This window comes from Falco peregrinus, chromosome 8 (assembly GCF_023634155.1).
Source record: "Falco peregrinus isolate bFalPer1 chromosome 8, bFalPer1.pri, whole genome shotgun sequence".
NCBI lineage: Eukaryota > Metazoa > Chordata > Aves > Falconiformes > Falconidae > Falco > Falco peregrinus.
The window spans coordinates 52,900,430-52,916,020 of NC_073728.1; the positions used below are offsets into that span (position 1 = coordinate 52,900,430).

At 50.6% G+C, this 15,591-nt stretch overlaps 1 protein-coding gene across 1 annotated transcript; it reads left to right on the forward strand.

Moving 5' to 3' along the window:
• On the forward strand, positions 1 to 10,365 carry C1QTNF2 (C1q and TNF related 2). Its single transcript, XM_013294661.3, is given in 4 exon segments — positions 1 to 369; positions 6,580 to 6,828; positions 8,174 to 8,283; positions 8,286 to 10,365. Coding segments are annotated over 3 exon segments (855 nt in total). The 5' UTR covers positions 1 to 369; positions 6,580 to 6,587; the 3' UTR covers positions 8,790 to 10,365.
• Positions 10,366 to 15,591: the final 5,226 nt, after the last annotated feature.

Here is a 15,591-nt window from a genome sequence, read left to right on the forward strand (position 1 = left end):
AGAGAGAGAAAGGGAAAAACTCCTCAAGCACCAAGAGCTTCCCAGCCATATGTGCATAAAAATTTCTTCCCGTGCCACGTGACAAGAGGAAGAGGCGCAGACCCATTACACAATAATAAAAATATGCCTTTAGCAACGTTGAGCCAAAACGTGGAGCTGATGCAGGAAGCTAGCAATCCACACAAAAAGGAGTAAAACGGTAATAAAACAGAAAGACCAAAGTCACTATTGCACACCCCTCGGAAGGACACCGCTGTGGCAGGACGGGGCTTGGGCTCTGCGTGTGACAGCGACCTGCAGCAAAACATCTGCTTGAAACTGTGTAGGTTTCCAGCGCCTGTCAAGAACCCACTGAAGAGATTAATTGTGGTGAGTAGATGAACTTTTCCTTCTTTTTTTCTCCCGCCTTTTAACCTTAACTTTGAAAACTTCCCAAATAAGGTCTAAGTCCCTGAGTGCTCAGGTTTCCAGTGCCTGCACAGGAATCCGCAAAGGCAACAGTCGCCAGGCAAAAGAAATACTCCAGGAAGGAAACATTCCTCAGACTTCTTGCTGGGAGCACCCACCTCATACAGCTGAAGCCACAGCCTCTGTCTTCGCTTTGGTACAGATCCAGCAGTTTCTGTGGAGCTTTAGCTCAGGGCTGGGGAAGGTTTGCCACGGGCATCCCCGGCTGCCTAAAGCTGAGACAGTGAGACATCGCTCTCCTTTGACATTGCTTTCTGCAACAGGAGATAACAGATCAAACTCCTACCTGGGATAACGAATGGCTTATATCAGAAATTAAATACATCCCTTTCAGCTGCTGTCACCCGCAGCACACCTGATTTCATCTAAACCAGCCCCACCTGCCCACAGGCTCCTTGAGCCCCAGGGCAACCAAGAAGGAGGCTCACAGGGATAATGATTACTTTGAAGGGTAATTAAGGTGCCTTGAGGTAAGCTGGGAAATTGTGAAGCAAGATGGTGGTTTTATTTAAGAAAGCCTCGAGTATTGAAAGGAAATGGCGTAGAAAGCCACAGTTGTTCATTCCCTGCTGGGTCCCCTCCCATCCTGCTCCCCTCTCTCTCCAAGCAGCAATCTCCCCCAAACTGTCTCCTCTTCTTTCCCCCACTACACCTTTCCCCCCACGGGCAGGCACACACCCCGCTGCCTGGCACAGGGCGGCTTCCCCAGCCAAAACCCACCCTCCGGCTACTGGACGTGCCACCAACTGGACGTGCCACCAAACCACCCCACGGCAGGCGAGCCCTCAGGGACCTTCCCTCTGATGGGATTTCAGCCCAGCCGCCCTGTAAGCACCAGAAAGTACAACTGATCCTTCGCACGTGAGGCTTACAGGCAAAATCTTTTCTGACAGAAACACCTTTTTAATGCATATAGATCTCGACAATCCTTCTGGCTCCTTAATGAAGCAGCTTGGGAAGCTCCCTGCAGCAGGGCTGGGGTGAGTTGCACAGGGGCTTGCAGGAGGTGTGCAGAGCAGGGTGCTGCAGCAGCCAAAGCTATAGGGGACACAGGGACAGAGGTATGTGCTCCCAGGCTCCTGCCCTTGAGGCTGCTCCAGCAGCAGCAGCTCCATCCCACGCCACAGCAGCCAGCAGAAATGGGAGCCCTGTGGGGACACAGCTCCTAGGGAGGGAGGCTCTCGGGTGACAGAGGGATGCACCATAGCTCCGGCGACAAGGAGGACGCACAGAAAAGCCCTTGGAGAGCATGGGTTTGCAGGCCCCCTGCACAGATGCTCCATGTGCTACAGAAGCTCATGGGATGCTCAGGTTTCAGCATGGAGGGGTCGGTTTCAATTCCTGCTGAGGGCACAAGTGTCTGCTTGGAGCAGGCTGGCGGGACAGCTGGGGAGGCGGGCAGCCCCCCCACTGCCAGCATCCCTGAGGAAAGCTGAGCCCCAGCCCCGTGGGAGGGAGAGCCAGGGCACGGGGCTGCCTCTGCTGAGGGCTTGGGCTCCAGCAGGAGGAGAAGGACCCACCGGAGCAGCAAGCAATGACAACAAAATGTCCTAAAACAGAAAGAGGGGATCACATACAGGCCATGGGGCAGAGTCAGAACAACCCATTTTAGACACAATCTTGCTTTGAGTCATTTATTATATTGTGCTATGTAATTGTAGCAAAGGCCCCTGAATATGTGGCTCGTTGGGAAGAGAGACGCTAGTAAAGGCTCAGCTCTGCCTGCACTGCGCCTGCAAATCAGAGACGCTCTGTCTTTATTGCTTTATTTTCCCTGAGGTGCACTCTGAAGGTGTGCTCCAGCTCAGGAGAGAACATTTTCCAAAACTGTCCCTTTCCTGGTTTGCTTCCCAACAACCATTCCCCAAAATTACCCAGTGGAGGTCCATAGCACAGTTTTACAGACTACATTGATCCCAGGGGATGCCCTGGACCCAGAGCAGCAATTTCCACTGATTCAGCTGAACCAGGCCACAGGGAACCATTGTCTCTCAAACCCAGATGACAGACACCTGTCACTCCACCTGTCTGCCTCATACTTCCATCTCAGGGCCCAGATGTTTGCAGCACATTCTGGAGCCTCTGTCCTTTCTCTCTGGGTGGAAGTTTGACCCAGCTATGCTCCAAACATCAGGTCTCAGCCAGAGTCTACCTAGCACCTGGGAGCTCAGAGGGTCTTTCCTCCAAGATCCTCTACCTCAGAGCAACTCAGTGCTGCCCTTGTCCATCATGTGTCCACCACGAGTTGTACCATCTCCTGAGCCCAAGGGCTTAGTCTTCTTCAACCGAGCAACCTAGTAAGCACCATTGCTGCCAAATATATGAGAAGACATCATTTCAGAGTGACTTAATGGATGGATATTTTTAAGTATTGGGAAGAAAAGCATTTCTGTGCGCATGAGATCTTGCCCATCACCAACACGCTGTCAGCGAGGGAGAGGCACTCCACACGTGAAGGGCCAGAGCACTTCTGCACTGGCCCAAGCTCAGCACCAACCCCTCGATAACCTCCAGTGGGTCCTGGTGCTGCCCCAGGCTCTGCAGGGGGGAAGCTGGAGCCTGGCCAGCCATGCCTACCTGCCGACACCTCAGCCAGCTCCTTCCAGTAAACCTGGTCTGCTTCCTTTTCCCATGCTGAAGTCGGTGCCCGACACCGGCGTGCTGTCCCTGGACGCTGAGGAGCTGAACACTTGCACTTCAGCGGCAGGTACACGTTCCAGCCACCACAGCCCCCTTGCCCATCAGACAGCGCAGGTCCCCTCCCGTCCCCTGGCAGTCCTCCCCCACCAGCCCGCTCCCGTCACCTCCTGGGCACGGTGCGCCCTTCTCCACAACAGGCATCGGTCACGGCCAAAAAGTCTGCAAAACCCTATTAGCAAAGACATTAATTAAAATGTCATTAGAAAAGTGAGACCTCAGCTGAAAGCACGCTGCACGGCTTGCTGCCCGTACTGCGGAGAGGAAAGATGCTGATCTGTTTCCAATTTGCTTCTTGGAGCTCATCATACATTCTGTATCAAGGAGCAATTTTCCTTTTAAGGTGGAGCAGCATGAGGTTTGTTTTCTTTCAGAGAGATTTCTTTAAGAGGTTATTTATAGATCCTCTTGTGAATGTGACTGTGCTTTGCATCCCACACGCACGGCTGTGATCTGGGATGAAACGTTCTTGTGGAGCCGTTAATTAACACCGACTCAGGAGCTGCACCAGAGCATGGCTCCAGGTAGCTGCATTTTCCCCATCTATGCAAGTACCGGTACTACTGATCTCCCAGCCTCGGGGTATTTCGTCTTTGCCACTTTTTACCCTGTCAGGTCAACTAGCTGGGTTGTCTGAAGGCAACAGAAGTACTTCTGATAGGGAAATAAGAAAAGGAGCTGCCCTTTTGCCCTGTGCTCCCTCTTGCCCATTTCTTCTCCACGTGAAGCAGTCCCAGCTTTCTCCCAGGTTGTGCTCCACAAGGACATTTTTCCTTGCCACAACTTATTAGTGTCATCCACCTCCAGATGCCTCTCACTTCTCTTCTGCCCCGTTTGAAGTGGTTTCTGGGAAGCAGGGATGTAGCTTGCCTTGGGATCTCCCCACTCTGCCAGGCATTTTAACACCTTGTTCCTTTCTGTGAACTGAGAAGCCTTTATTCAACTGTCCGTGTTAATACTGGTTGGTGATTTCCACCTCACAAGACCATTAAATTGATACCTTTCCCCAACAGCAAATAAACTTAGATGTAAGAAAAGCAAAAGAGAGCTGAAGAACAAAATATCTTAGCAGATGATCCAGCCCAGGGATCTGTTTTGAATTTCCCACTCCTCTGCATGTACTTAATTATACATATCGCAGGACTGGGGGGCTCCCACTCGGCATTAATATGTAGCATATTGCTCGCTGGATTTGGAGCATGTAACATGCATTTCCTCCCCCTTCAGGAGCTGATACCAGGATAAGGGCGCTAAAGCCAACATGAAATTTATACAATACTTTAATCATCTTATTTCAGTGCAGGAGTTAAGCATAACACTGCTGGAGAGATGCTGAAGCCTCCTAGTATTTGATGTAATGCCAGGCAGGACTTTGCCTGGCCAAAAGGCCACTGGCAGACTGAAAGGTCTGGGATATCCCGGCTCATCTTCTATTGCATCTGCGTTTAACTACAGATTTGCTTCAGCACCAAAGTTTGAAGCAATAGATGAAAGGCAGTTTGCTTGCTTTTCAACCCTCCCTTACATTCTGTATTTTGTTAGCAGGACTTGGGGATGTGATAAGAAAACCCGTGCAAACAGATGATTTTTGAAAAAAGTTTAACCTCCTGCCATCAGAGGTAGCTGTAATAAGGGAAAAGACCAAATTTCATAGGATTCTTTTCCATCAAATAAGACTGTGCACCTCTTAGCCCAGGGGTAGGAGTTGTATCAAAGTGATACGTGGCTAATTCCTTTAAAAAAAAAAATCTTTTGGCTTCAGCTTGATCTCCCCTAATCAAAGAGCTACTGAGCAAAGAGTGAACCAGCCACAGATTCGTATGGGGCAGTTTGTGTCTCATCTCTCCAAGGGCTACTCCAGCTACAGAAGCTGAGAGAAAGAAATGGGGCCAGGGGGTGCCTTTCATCCCCTCACCAGCTTGTTCCTTACAACTGGAAAAGAGCCCGACTCCCTCAGCATCTCCCCTCATGGCCAGTGCCCAGTGGGGAGCACCAGCCCTACTGGGGAGCTGGTGGCCATGGCCATAACCTCCCTCCCTGGCAGAGCAAAGGGCGTGGGGAGGGGATGGCAGGAGCACCTTCACCCATGGGTGGTCTGAAACTGATACCATAGGGGAAATTCCCTTTTTTACTATATCTGTAATCACGTGCAGAACCCAAATGCTACTTTATATGCTTGTAATACCCAGAGGCTCAGGTGGGTCATGCATGAAGGTGGGCTCTCATCAGTCAGCCTGATCTGGGGCATCTTCTCCAAGCTGCTGATGCATCTGAGCACTCATTCAAGATGCAGTGGAGTTACTCAGAAGCTGCACAGGCAGCACAGCGATTTACAAACAGCTCCATGTGCAGACATCCAGAGGGATAATTTACTGTATAATAACTGTTCTGTATCATTAGCAGGTTCATGGGAATAGCTTTATTCCAGAAATAATTTTCTATTGCTACATCCCCATCTGGGAGTGGAGTGAGACAAGCCCAGGAGGCTCAGCCTCAAGCCGTGAATGAAGGCAGAGCCTGGAGCTCAAAAAAAAAGCCCTTGGCATTTCCTCTGCTTGAAGCAATGGCTCACTTTTCAGAGCCTGGAGACTAACAGCAGCTGGGTTTTTAACAGTTACCTGTCTCTCCAAGGTGACTGTTAGCAGCAAACATCAAGGCTGAGCTGCTGCCCCCCCCCCCCCCGAGAGGCAGGTCAAGCCCTGCGAGAGGTTGGACCACCACCGTTCTGCAGTGGTGCGGTGTGAGGTGTGGAGGTGTGGCGGAGGCTGCAGTGGGGCGCTCACGGCCGCGGGGGCAGCTGCCCCCCGATGCTGCGGGCTGTGCAGCACCCTGCGGCTGGGCTGCAGTGAGGGCAGGGACACTCCGCTAGCCAAAGGGCTCCATTCCTACTGCCAGGCAAAACGCATCGAGGGCTGCCTTGGCCCGAAGCCTCCACAAACCCATCTTCTAAATTCAGCCATGCCTCCCACGGTGGGTTTTGGGCTTGGTAAGCAACCCCAGTGACCCCACCGCACAGCAGGTCTTGCTGAGGAAGTTTACACCGAGCCCCCTTCTCCTTCCTCCACTCCGCTAGTGCCGAGCAGCTCCTTGTGCACCCCTGCGCCATCACTGCTTGTGTTTCAGGGGAAAGGAGGCCCAGGGGACAAAACAGAACAAGGGATGGCCACAGGTATGGACTTAGAGAAGAGCAAGTTTGAAAAAAATATTGGTCAGATCTAGAAAACTCCATGAGCCAAATCCTTGGATTCATATCACACCAAAACAAACAGCTCTCCCACCCTACCGACAAAAGCTCAATTATCTCCCATTTTCACGCAAGTCTCTACAACACCCCATCCCGGTGGAGGGGCCACCACCGTACCCTCACATGCTGGCTACGGCACATCACAGCCACGTCCCGTCTCCTCCTCACAGGCTGCGCCATGATCTCTGCTGTCCTCCTCCTCTGGACTGTGCCTTGCGTGGCAAACCACATCCTTGGGGGCTTTGCCAAGGGAGCACTGCAGGAAGGGCCACAGCTAGCATGCAGCCTGCCGGGACCCCCCGGGCCACCTGGCCCCCCCGGCGCACCCGGGGCTCCAGGGACGGTCGGCAGGATGGGCTTCCCGGGCAAAGATGGCAAGGACGGCAGGGATGGCGATAAAGGCGAGCACGGTGACGAAGGTAAGAGAAAAGCGCTTCTTAACACAACAAGGGTAAAATGTAAGAGCAATAGTGCGACAGCCCAGTTAACAGCAACTTGTCACCCCAAATCTGAGCGCCAGGACAGAGCACATCTTATAGGAAACTCTTCTAGAAATTTCCACTCTCCTCCCTCCAACATCTCACACTTCCCAGCTCCTGCCGGGGGGTTCAGACCAGCGCTATTTGCAGATAGCACCTTACTGCTGTACGCCATTGCTAACGGCTGCACTTCGTTACGAAGTGAGATTTTCCCTGCCTTAATATACACCCTCTGGATGAGACAAAGCGGTGGCCTCTGATGCCTACTCTCAAGAAAAACAAAGTCAGGAGAAAAAAAATTAAGTACTTTCTCCCCAGAGCAGTCTAGCGGGGGGACAGGCATTGCTCCGACCACGCTCAATCTAAATCAAAGCAAACAACCCTCTCTGACCCTGAGGTGGGGCTCTCCTTTAGACCCAGCTTACAGTCGGTAAGCATCAGGACCAGCTGCGGTGGGAGAACAGTGATTTCCCATTGCCACACTAGAGTGCACTCCTGGTTCAGCATTACACCAGCGCGCCAACGCTGGGTCTCACTCTCTTCTCCTACTCCCAAAACAGGGAATCTGGAGAACAAGTTTCTACCCACAGCTTGTATTTAAATCTACTTTTGCCACAGCAGGGCAAGAGGCAGGGTATAAATCCCCACAAATTTGTCCTCTATCAGGCAATACCATAATCAGCACTGACCACCAGTTTCAGCATCACTGTGACAGCCCAACTCACTTCTCATCTCAAGGCAATCCCAGCACCAGGTGTCTTCTGGTTCATGACTAGGTCATCCCCCAGCTAGGCTGAGCTTTTTACTACACCTGTGTTATTTTTTTTAAACAACAGTTTCATGTTAAATGTAAAAAAATTAAAAAAAAAAAAAAAAAAAGGAGAGACAGAAAATGAAAAGTACTCCATCTGCTCCAAGCTACATTCCAAAAGCTTCACAAACCTGCCCCACTCCTGAAAAACCCAAACATTTAAAGCTTGTTCTTGGCTAGCTTTATAATTAATTACTCCTTTTTCTCAAGTGAGACAGATAATCGAACCAGCCTTTTGGTCCTTGAAAGGGACAGACTGTCCTGCTCCAAGTCCCATTGTCCTTATGCCAACTGCCCACCTAACACGGTTAGTCACTCCTGACAGATGTCCAGCCCCAGGTGCTATTTCATTTGGATTCTCACTAGCAAGGTTTTCCTCCTACATGAAAATGTATGGCTGCAACAATACAACCCCTTTCCACTTGCCATATCATCTCTTTCACTGAAAAATTTACAAGGTTATTTGTCTTCTAGGTCCACAAGGCAGAACAGGAAACCCCGGCAAGCCAGGACCGAAGGGGAAAGCAGGAGCTATTGGCAAGGCTGGCCCACGAGGACCCAAAGGTTTAAAGGGTAATCCTGGAAAAAAACGGGGGCACCAGGAAAGAAAGGGCCCAAAGGGAGCAAGGGTGAGGCGGGGATGCCAGGACCCTGCACCTGTAATGCCAACAAAGCCAAATCTGCCTTCTCTGTGGCGGTCTCAAAGAGCTACCCCAGGGAGAGGCTGCCCATCAAATTTGACAGGATCCTAATGAATGAGGGAGGACATTACAACGCTTCCAGTGGGAAATTCATATGCAGCATCCCAGGTATTTACTACTTCACTTATGATATCACTTTGGCCAACAAACATTTGGCTATCGGCTTGGTCCACAACGGGCAGTACCGGATCAAGACTTTTGATGCCAACACTGGGAACCATGATGTTGCCTCTGGATCAACCATCCTTTCTCTGAAGCAGGAGGATGAGGTATGGCTGCAAATCTTTTACTCAGAACAAAATGGGCTCTTTTACGATCCCTACTGGACAGACAGCTTATTTACTGGCTTCCTGATATATCCTGATCAAGATTATCTCAATGAAGTATAGAATGAGAAACAAGCCTCTGGGAAAAAGGAGGAAATTAATGAGAATTCAGTCCAGCAAAGTGCAGCCTGTACATGGACATGTGTGGAATTACCATACAAGTCTACATTTTTGGCGCTAACAGCCTGCATTGGCTATTTAGATATTTACTTGATGTCATCCATTAGTCCGCAGGGTACTGGGACCAGTAGGACTCACCTTTAAGCAGCCTCATGAATCTCTCAATCTTGAAGCCACCCATCTGACATTTTCCATAACGTTTCCGACATGCCACGGACATGTAACTCAAATACTGGTGCAGAATGCTTTCATTATGACATATTACTATAAAGCATGGAAACCAACAACCATGTCCTGAAAGCTGAGTTCAGAAGTGCCATTGATGCTGGAGAGTGTATCCCTGCGCCTCCCCCCCGACACCCCCCTAATAGTAATAAACCTTGGTAATACAGAGTTACACTTTGCCAACTACTTAAGAGTCAGGAAGTTGTCAGCCGAAGCTGTAAGAGTAGTTCTCAGCCTCATCAAAGCAGTACTAATAAGCAAAGGCACCTGGTCTAAATAGGGAATGACACAAAAGAGAGCTGTCCTTTTGAAGGTTAAAGGTAAGGCTCCTCGTAAGACACAAGCTGTTGCACTGAGCTCCACTGGCGTTTCTCAGACTTCAGCCTCGATACACCAGTGCTGGAGTCCTGTATCTGGTTTTAGACCAGTGTTGGCAAGCTGTCACCAGCGCCTAAACTGGACTGTGCAAGCCAAGTATCTGTGTGGGCTTCCGAGCCACGGTGGAGGATGAACTTTACAGATAAGACTCAACTGTCAAAGACAGCAGGAACCTTCACCAGCAGAAACAGGTTAATTGATAGTCCCTCTCCTTCATCCCTGCCAGCTTTTGCTGGAAGGAGGTACATGTGGTGCTGCTGAGATCCTCCTCAAGGGCTTGATGCTGCAGCTAGACACTACCTTACTGCTGCTTTGCTTTTTTGATGTTGTATGTCAGATATTACAGGTGCTTCAGAAGCAATGTTTTGGTTCTAAACTGTATGGAAAAAAACGCTGAGAAGTCAGAAGCTGAACTTTTGCTCAGCTGAGCTTTTTGCTTTTGCTAAGCTGAGTTTAGCCATTTTTTTTTTTCCTCCTCTGTATCAGCTATTACAGGGACATGCTCCAAAATGGTTTGCTATTGCCAGAGGAAGGAGTTCTCGTGCTACACAGCCACTCAGGCTGGCTGCCTTGCCCCAGGGTGTCCAACAATCCTGTAACACAGAGCTCTCTCTCAGCAGCCAGATGGAAGGAGTCTCTTCCTCACTGTCAGGTGCATCTTCCTGGTGTCCAGTCATACTTCTCATCTCCTTTATCACTTGATGAAAATTCTCATGAACTTCCAGCTCCTCTAATCCTCATATTTAGGCATTGAAGGGATATCCCGTAAGAACAAAGATTTTTCTTTTTCAGTCTTACTTTCACAGCTCCAAATATTTGCATGATGTTTATGAAGTACAGTAATTGTTTTATATCTTACAAAAGTCTTTTCAAATACATTTTATAAAATAAAGCTGAACAAAAGTACTGCTGGAATAGTCTTGATATTTATAAGAGTGGTTTCCCAGAAGGTATTTCAAAACTGTTACAGATTCCACCGGCCCCATTGGGTTTGGTGATGAATTCTGCAAGGGCTGGTGCAACAGGAGGATTCCCCTCCTCCCAGCCCAGCAAACTGAGGAACGCAATGAGTTTTCTGCTCTCTGTGCAAGAAAACCTGCAAGGTAGAAGCATAGGATCTGTCTGTTCCCCTGCAGCTGCTCACCCAGATGGCAGGTATGCTTTTCCTGACAGTGGTTGCTCAGATTATATATTTAATAAATATAATATATATGAAATAATATAAATAATACCCGGGGTGTCCTGGGGTGCATCTGCAGGCAGCTTCCCAAAGGCAGCAGCAGTTCAAGAACTGCATTTCTCCCCCATTGCCCAGCGCCGCACTCCCGCCCTGGCAGCCCAGCGTGGGACATGCCTGCTCTGAGCTGCATGCAGGTCTCTACCCGACACAGGTCCCCCAGCAACAGCACGTCTTTGGGGCAGCTCAGGGGAGGTGGTGGGACACACGGGAGGATGCCACCTCCCCACATCACCGCGCCGCTTGCTCTGCGCCCAAAGCACAGTACAGCTTTAGTTCATCCAGCACACTGCTGCCTAAGGACAGAGCCTTGCTTCCCTCCCCACTTCTTTCCCCTGTACTCAGTGCATTGCCCAGCTCCAAAAGTGGGTAGTTTTGAGTTTGGCTTTTTTTAATTATTATTGTTTGTGTTTTATTTGTAGACAAGTTAGTTCCCCACTGATTTGTATGAGCTGAACCCACTTGGCCCCGGGCAGGTACCAGGGCTGGGAGGGGATGGGAGAGCACCACAGGGAGTAAGCGAGAACAGGAGGGTGGGGGGGACGCAGCAGCGAGCAATTAGATCCACAATTAGATCCCTGTAGCTGCTCAGCCTTCCCTTCTCGTCCCCAGAAAAGGCCCCAGCAGGGAGCGTTTCCTCTGGGCATCAGCCCTTTCAGAGGGACACAGCTTGGTTTCCCCAGAGGAGAAGCAAACGGGGTTATTAACTGTCTGGCAAAGCATCCTTTTTATCCCAGTGACAAGGAAAACCTGCAAACAAGTCTTGAGTCTGCAATGTCAAAATGCAAATTATAAAGGGAACCACTGACCCCCGCTGAGTGCTCAGTTTGACAGCACTTGCTTCCAGCTGGGGCTACGAGGTCCTTCCCACCAGAGCAGCACTGGGCCACTGGCTCCCACGGGAACTGCCCCGGCCACCCCACCAGCTCACCAGGACACCCTCTGCGCTGCAGAGCTCAAACCCAGCCCTGGGCATCTGCTGCCATCGAGGAGTGCGAGCAATGGAAACCCAAACTCACAAAGTACAGCAGGCAGGAGGGAGAGGGACAGCTTCTCCGGACTGTGCACCCTCCCACGGGGCTGAAGGCATTGGAAGGTGCCAGCTATCGTAAGTATTTCTGTGAGAGAGGCCTGAGCGTTTGAAGTGATACATGCAGGTTCCTCTGAAAAAAGATGAATTTCCTCTTATGATGCCTGATGAGCAACTTGCACGCTGAACAAGATGTCTCCACTCAGCCCAGTCCTGCAAGAAGAGCCACGTGAAGCAGCTGTGGGCTCCCCTCCTGCTGCCTCCCCCAGGGGAGGAGGGAGGGAAGGGCAGCCCAAGGACAAGTGTGTCTGGGTGCCTACAGGGCCAGTCATTGAAATATTACAAGGTGGGGGGGGGGGGGCAAGTGCCACGCAAAACTCAAAATGACTGGCTCAGACTTGGAGGATTTTAAAAATAACACATTCTGGCTCGCTTCTGCATCTTCAAGCCACATTTTAGTTTGTGCTGCTATTGTCCTCCAGCCAAGCATTTATTTACTTTTGTTTTAAACTGAAAGTGAGATTTACATAAAGTCTTTTTATTCCAGAAACACAAAGTTTCTGGAAAGCCACCAAATAAAGAGCCCTGGGTTTCACAGCCAAGCTGACCCAAGACAGCCCCACTCCTCAGCAGGCTGCGCGCCCCAGGAGCTGCCTGCACCTCGGGCACGGTGGGGAAGAGCTGGGAGCAGCGGTAGCTGGGGCAGCACGTGGGCAGATGCCACCAGGGAGGAAGGAGGAACGTCCTGGCTGAACAGGGTGCCACCCACAGCTGCCACAGTTGCACAAGACCTGTTATGCTGCAGCATCTTCCTTCACCGCAAGCATCGGAGCTGCCCTTTGCACCAGGTTTTGGCACAAGTGAGTCCCTCTGGCACAGCCGGCGTGCCGGGGCAGGGAGGCAAGGAAAGGCAGGAGCTCCCACCTTCAGTGTGCAGCCAGCAGCAGGGAAAAGGCTCGGCTGGCTCAGCTCATGGCTCGTTAGAGACCAGCATGGACCCGGCTGCAAGCACAGCACGTGTGCTGCCCAGGTCCCGTCCGAAGCAGAGGTGGCTTTTTCTGCCACAGGATCTTGTCTCCGCTGCCATCCCCACATCCATCCCCAGTGCCACGTGGCAGCACACTTCCAGCTCAGGCGAAGCTGTGATTCCGAACTGTCTGAGCACTCTGCACAGACATCAGCAGGGTGGGCAGTGCTCAGTGCTGGGTGAGCCCCAGGACAGCTCTTCCTGCCTGGTGCAGCTTCTGACCCCTTAACTCAGCCTCCCAAAGCCCTTTTCCTCCTCGTCAGGGCTGAGCTATGCAAAAGGACCTCAGGGGTGGGTTGTTGGGGGTTTTGTTGAGGTTTTTTTGTTTTTGTGGTTTTTTTTGGGTTTTTTGTTGTTTTTTTTTAAAAAAAAAACCATACATTTCAATGCTAAGAATGAAAAGAAAAAATAAACATAAAATATTTTCACTGTGCAAATTAACATTAACCATGGAGTCAATGTACATGGGGTATCTGGAAAGTAACGATGCAGTGTCACAGCTGGAAACAAAGGAAAGGAGCCAGAACAAGGTGGCACCTCCCCCATGCAGCCCTGGCCATGTGCCCCACACACTGCCCTGAGATCTGGCACTGCTGAGCTTCAGCACTCACCCAAGCAGACCCAGCAGATCACAGAACAGTTCGGGTTAGAAGGGACCTTAAAGATCAAGTCTTAAAGTCCAACCCCTCCCAACCACGGGCAGGGACACCTTCCACCAGGGCAGGTTGCTCAGAGCCCCGTCCAGCCTGGCCCTGAGCATCCCAGGGATGGGGCACTCACAGCTGCTCTGGGCAGCCTGTGCCAGTGTTGCACCACCCTCATTGTAAAATATTTCTTCTTTATATCTAATCTAAATCTAGTCTCTTCATGTTTAAAGCTGTTGCCCCTTGTCCTGTCATGATGTCATGTTTCAGAAGCCTCCAATCATAATGGGTATAACTATAAAGAAAATTAGACCTGGCCATCTTCTCCCTCCGCTTGGCAGGTGTACATCCTAGGAGCCATCAATTTTGTCTTCAACTGTTTGATCGTATCTTCCTTCTGGGGGATTAAGGGACTAAGGAGGACCCAGGCGCATTCACCAGTCACCCTGGTTTGTGCTGCTCCCCAGGTGAGCCCATCTCAGTTACACCAGTTAACACTCAATAGTCAGCACCCCAATGTTAAAAAAAAAAAAAAAAGTCTCTTCTTTCTGTTCTTCCAGGTTTTGTCAATGCTGCCCCACTAAGTAACACCATCACCCTGAAGACCATGTTCTGGCAGGCCCACGGTAACGTTTCACAGCTCTGGGGGCTGCATGGCAGCTGGTGCTTCTCTGCACCATCCCCGCTGTCCTACCTTCTGGCAGCTCCCAGCCCCTTCCCACTGCCAAGGGCCATTCCTGCACTTGAAACAAGCCAGGTCCAACAGTACAAACTGCAGAGTTACATCAGGACAGCACAAGCCTGTGCCCCACAGCTCTCAGTGCCCCACTCCAACACTCCTGTAACCTCATTAATGGCCCTGTCCTTTCTCCCTGCATTTTTTCAGCAACTGTGTGTGGGAGAAGTCATGTCCCCTGGGTGCTTGACAGGCAGGTAGAGAAGTGAAAGACCTCTACAAGGAAAGACATGTTCACAGAGTTTCTAATTTCCACATACACCACTGGCCGAGAGGAGGAACGAGGAACTGAGTGCTTGGACCAGGAAGGAGCAGGGGCGAGGGGATGGTGTGCCCGAAGGGGATGCTCAGGCAGGTGGCTGACTGGTGCATCTTGCCAGCTCTTGGGCACAAAGCTCAGATGTTTCAGGCTGCTGTGCAGGACGGGCCAGTGAGCCTCTCCTGGGGGTTCTCAATGCCCCAAGGCAAGGCACAAGCACCCCAACTCAATCCACTCAGCATCAGCAGAAAGTTAGGAACTGCAAGCATTTAAAAGCCTTTGAATAAAACAGGCTTTTCAAGCTACACAGAAGTGCAGCAGCATTTTCCTTAAACCCCAGGATACCATCTGTAATGCTGCTCTTGTATGGTCACAGGCTTAGCCTGGGATGGATGCACACCCAGCAGCAGCTCAAGGGGGTTAAAGCCCATCATAGCAGCCAGGCTTGATAACTACAGTTCCTAAAGACAGTCTTAATCCTGTAACTTTGTTTCTTAAAAAAAACAAACAACAAAGAAAAAAAACATAACATTCATAGCTTGCTTCTACCCATAGCGCAGGAAAGCAGGTTGCAGCTCTCCAACCCCAGGAGCCCCGCAGAGAAAGCGGCAGCTCTGCTCTCACCTGCCTTCATCCCTGCCGTCTGCAAGGGCACAGAGCCTTTGAGCAGTGTGCTGAACAGCTGCGTGTTAAACCCCGTCCCACTAAGTCAGTAAAGCAAGGGCACAGCTCCGTGCAGCTCACAGGATCTTCCCTGTGCGCGTTTTACTGCACCACGTGCCCACTGCCCAGCCCCACCAATGCTGGCTCTTGGATGGAGCAGGACCAGCCATGTTTGGGCACAGCTCCACAAGCCACATTATCCCAGTTTAGCACAGTTAAAGGAAGAGGTCCTGCTTACCTCTTGCCATTCAGGCCTGTACCTCCACACTGCTTGCTTTGCACTGGCTTCAGATTGCTCTGTGAACCAGCATCACTTCCTAAAAGCACAGAAAACTAACCTAGTAGAAAAACTAGGTAAGGCAGATCAGATAACAAAAATACACAAGAGCTAGCAGAGGAACCACACAGGAAGGGCAGTAGAAGGTACAGATGGACATTCAGAACCAGAGCTAATAAAGCTCTTCCCCTTATCAGCAAAAAAAATTTACATTGTGTAAAGGAACTCAAATTAGCTTAAAATAGGTGCTCAAGGTGTTGCTGAGCCAA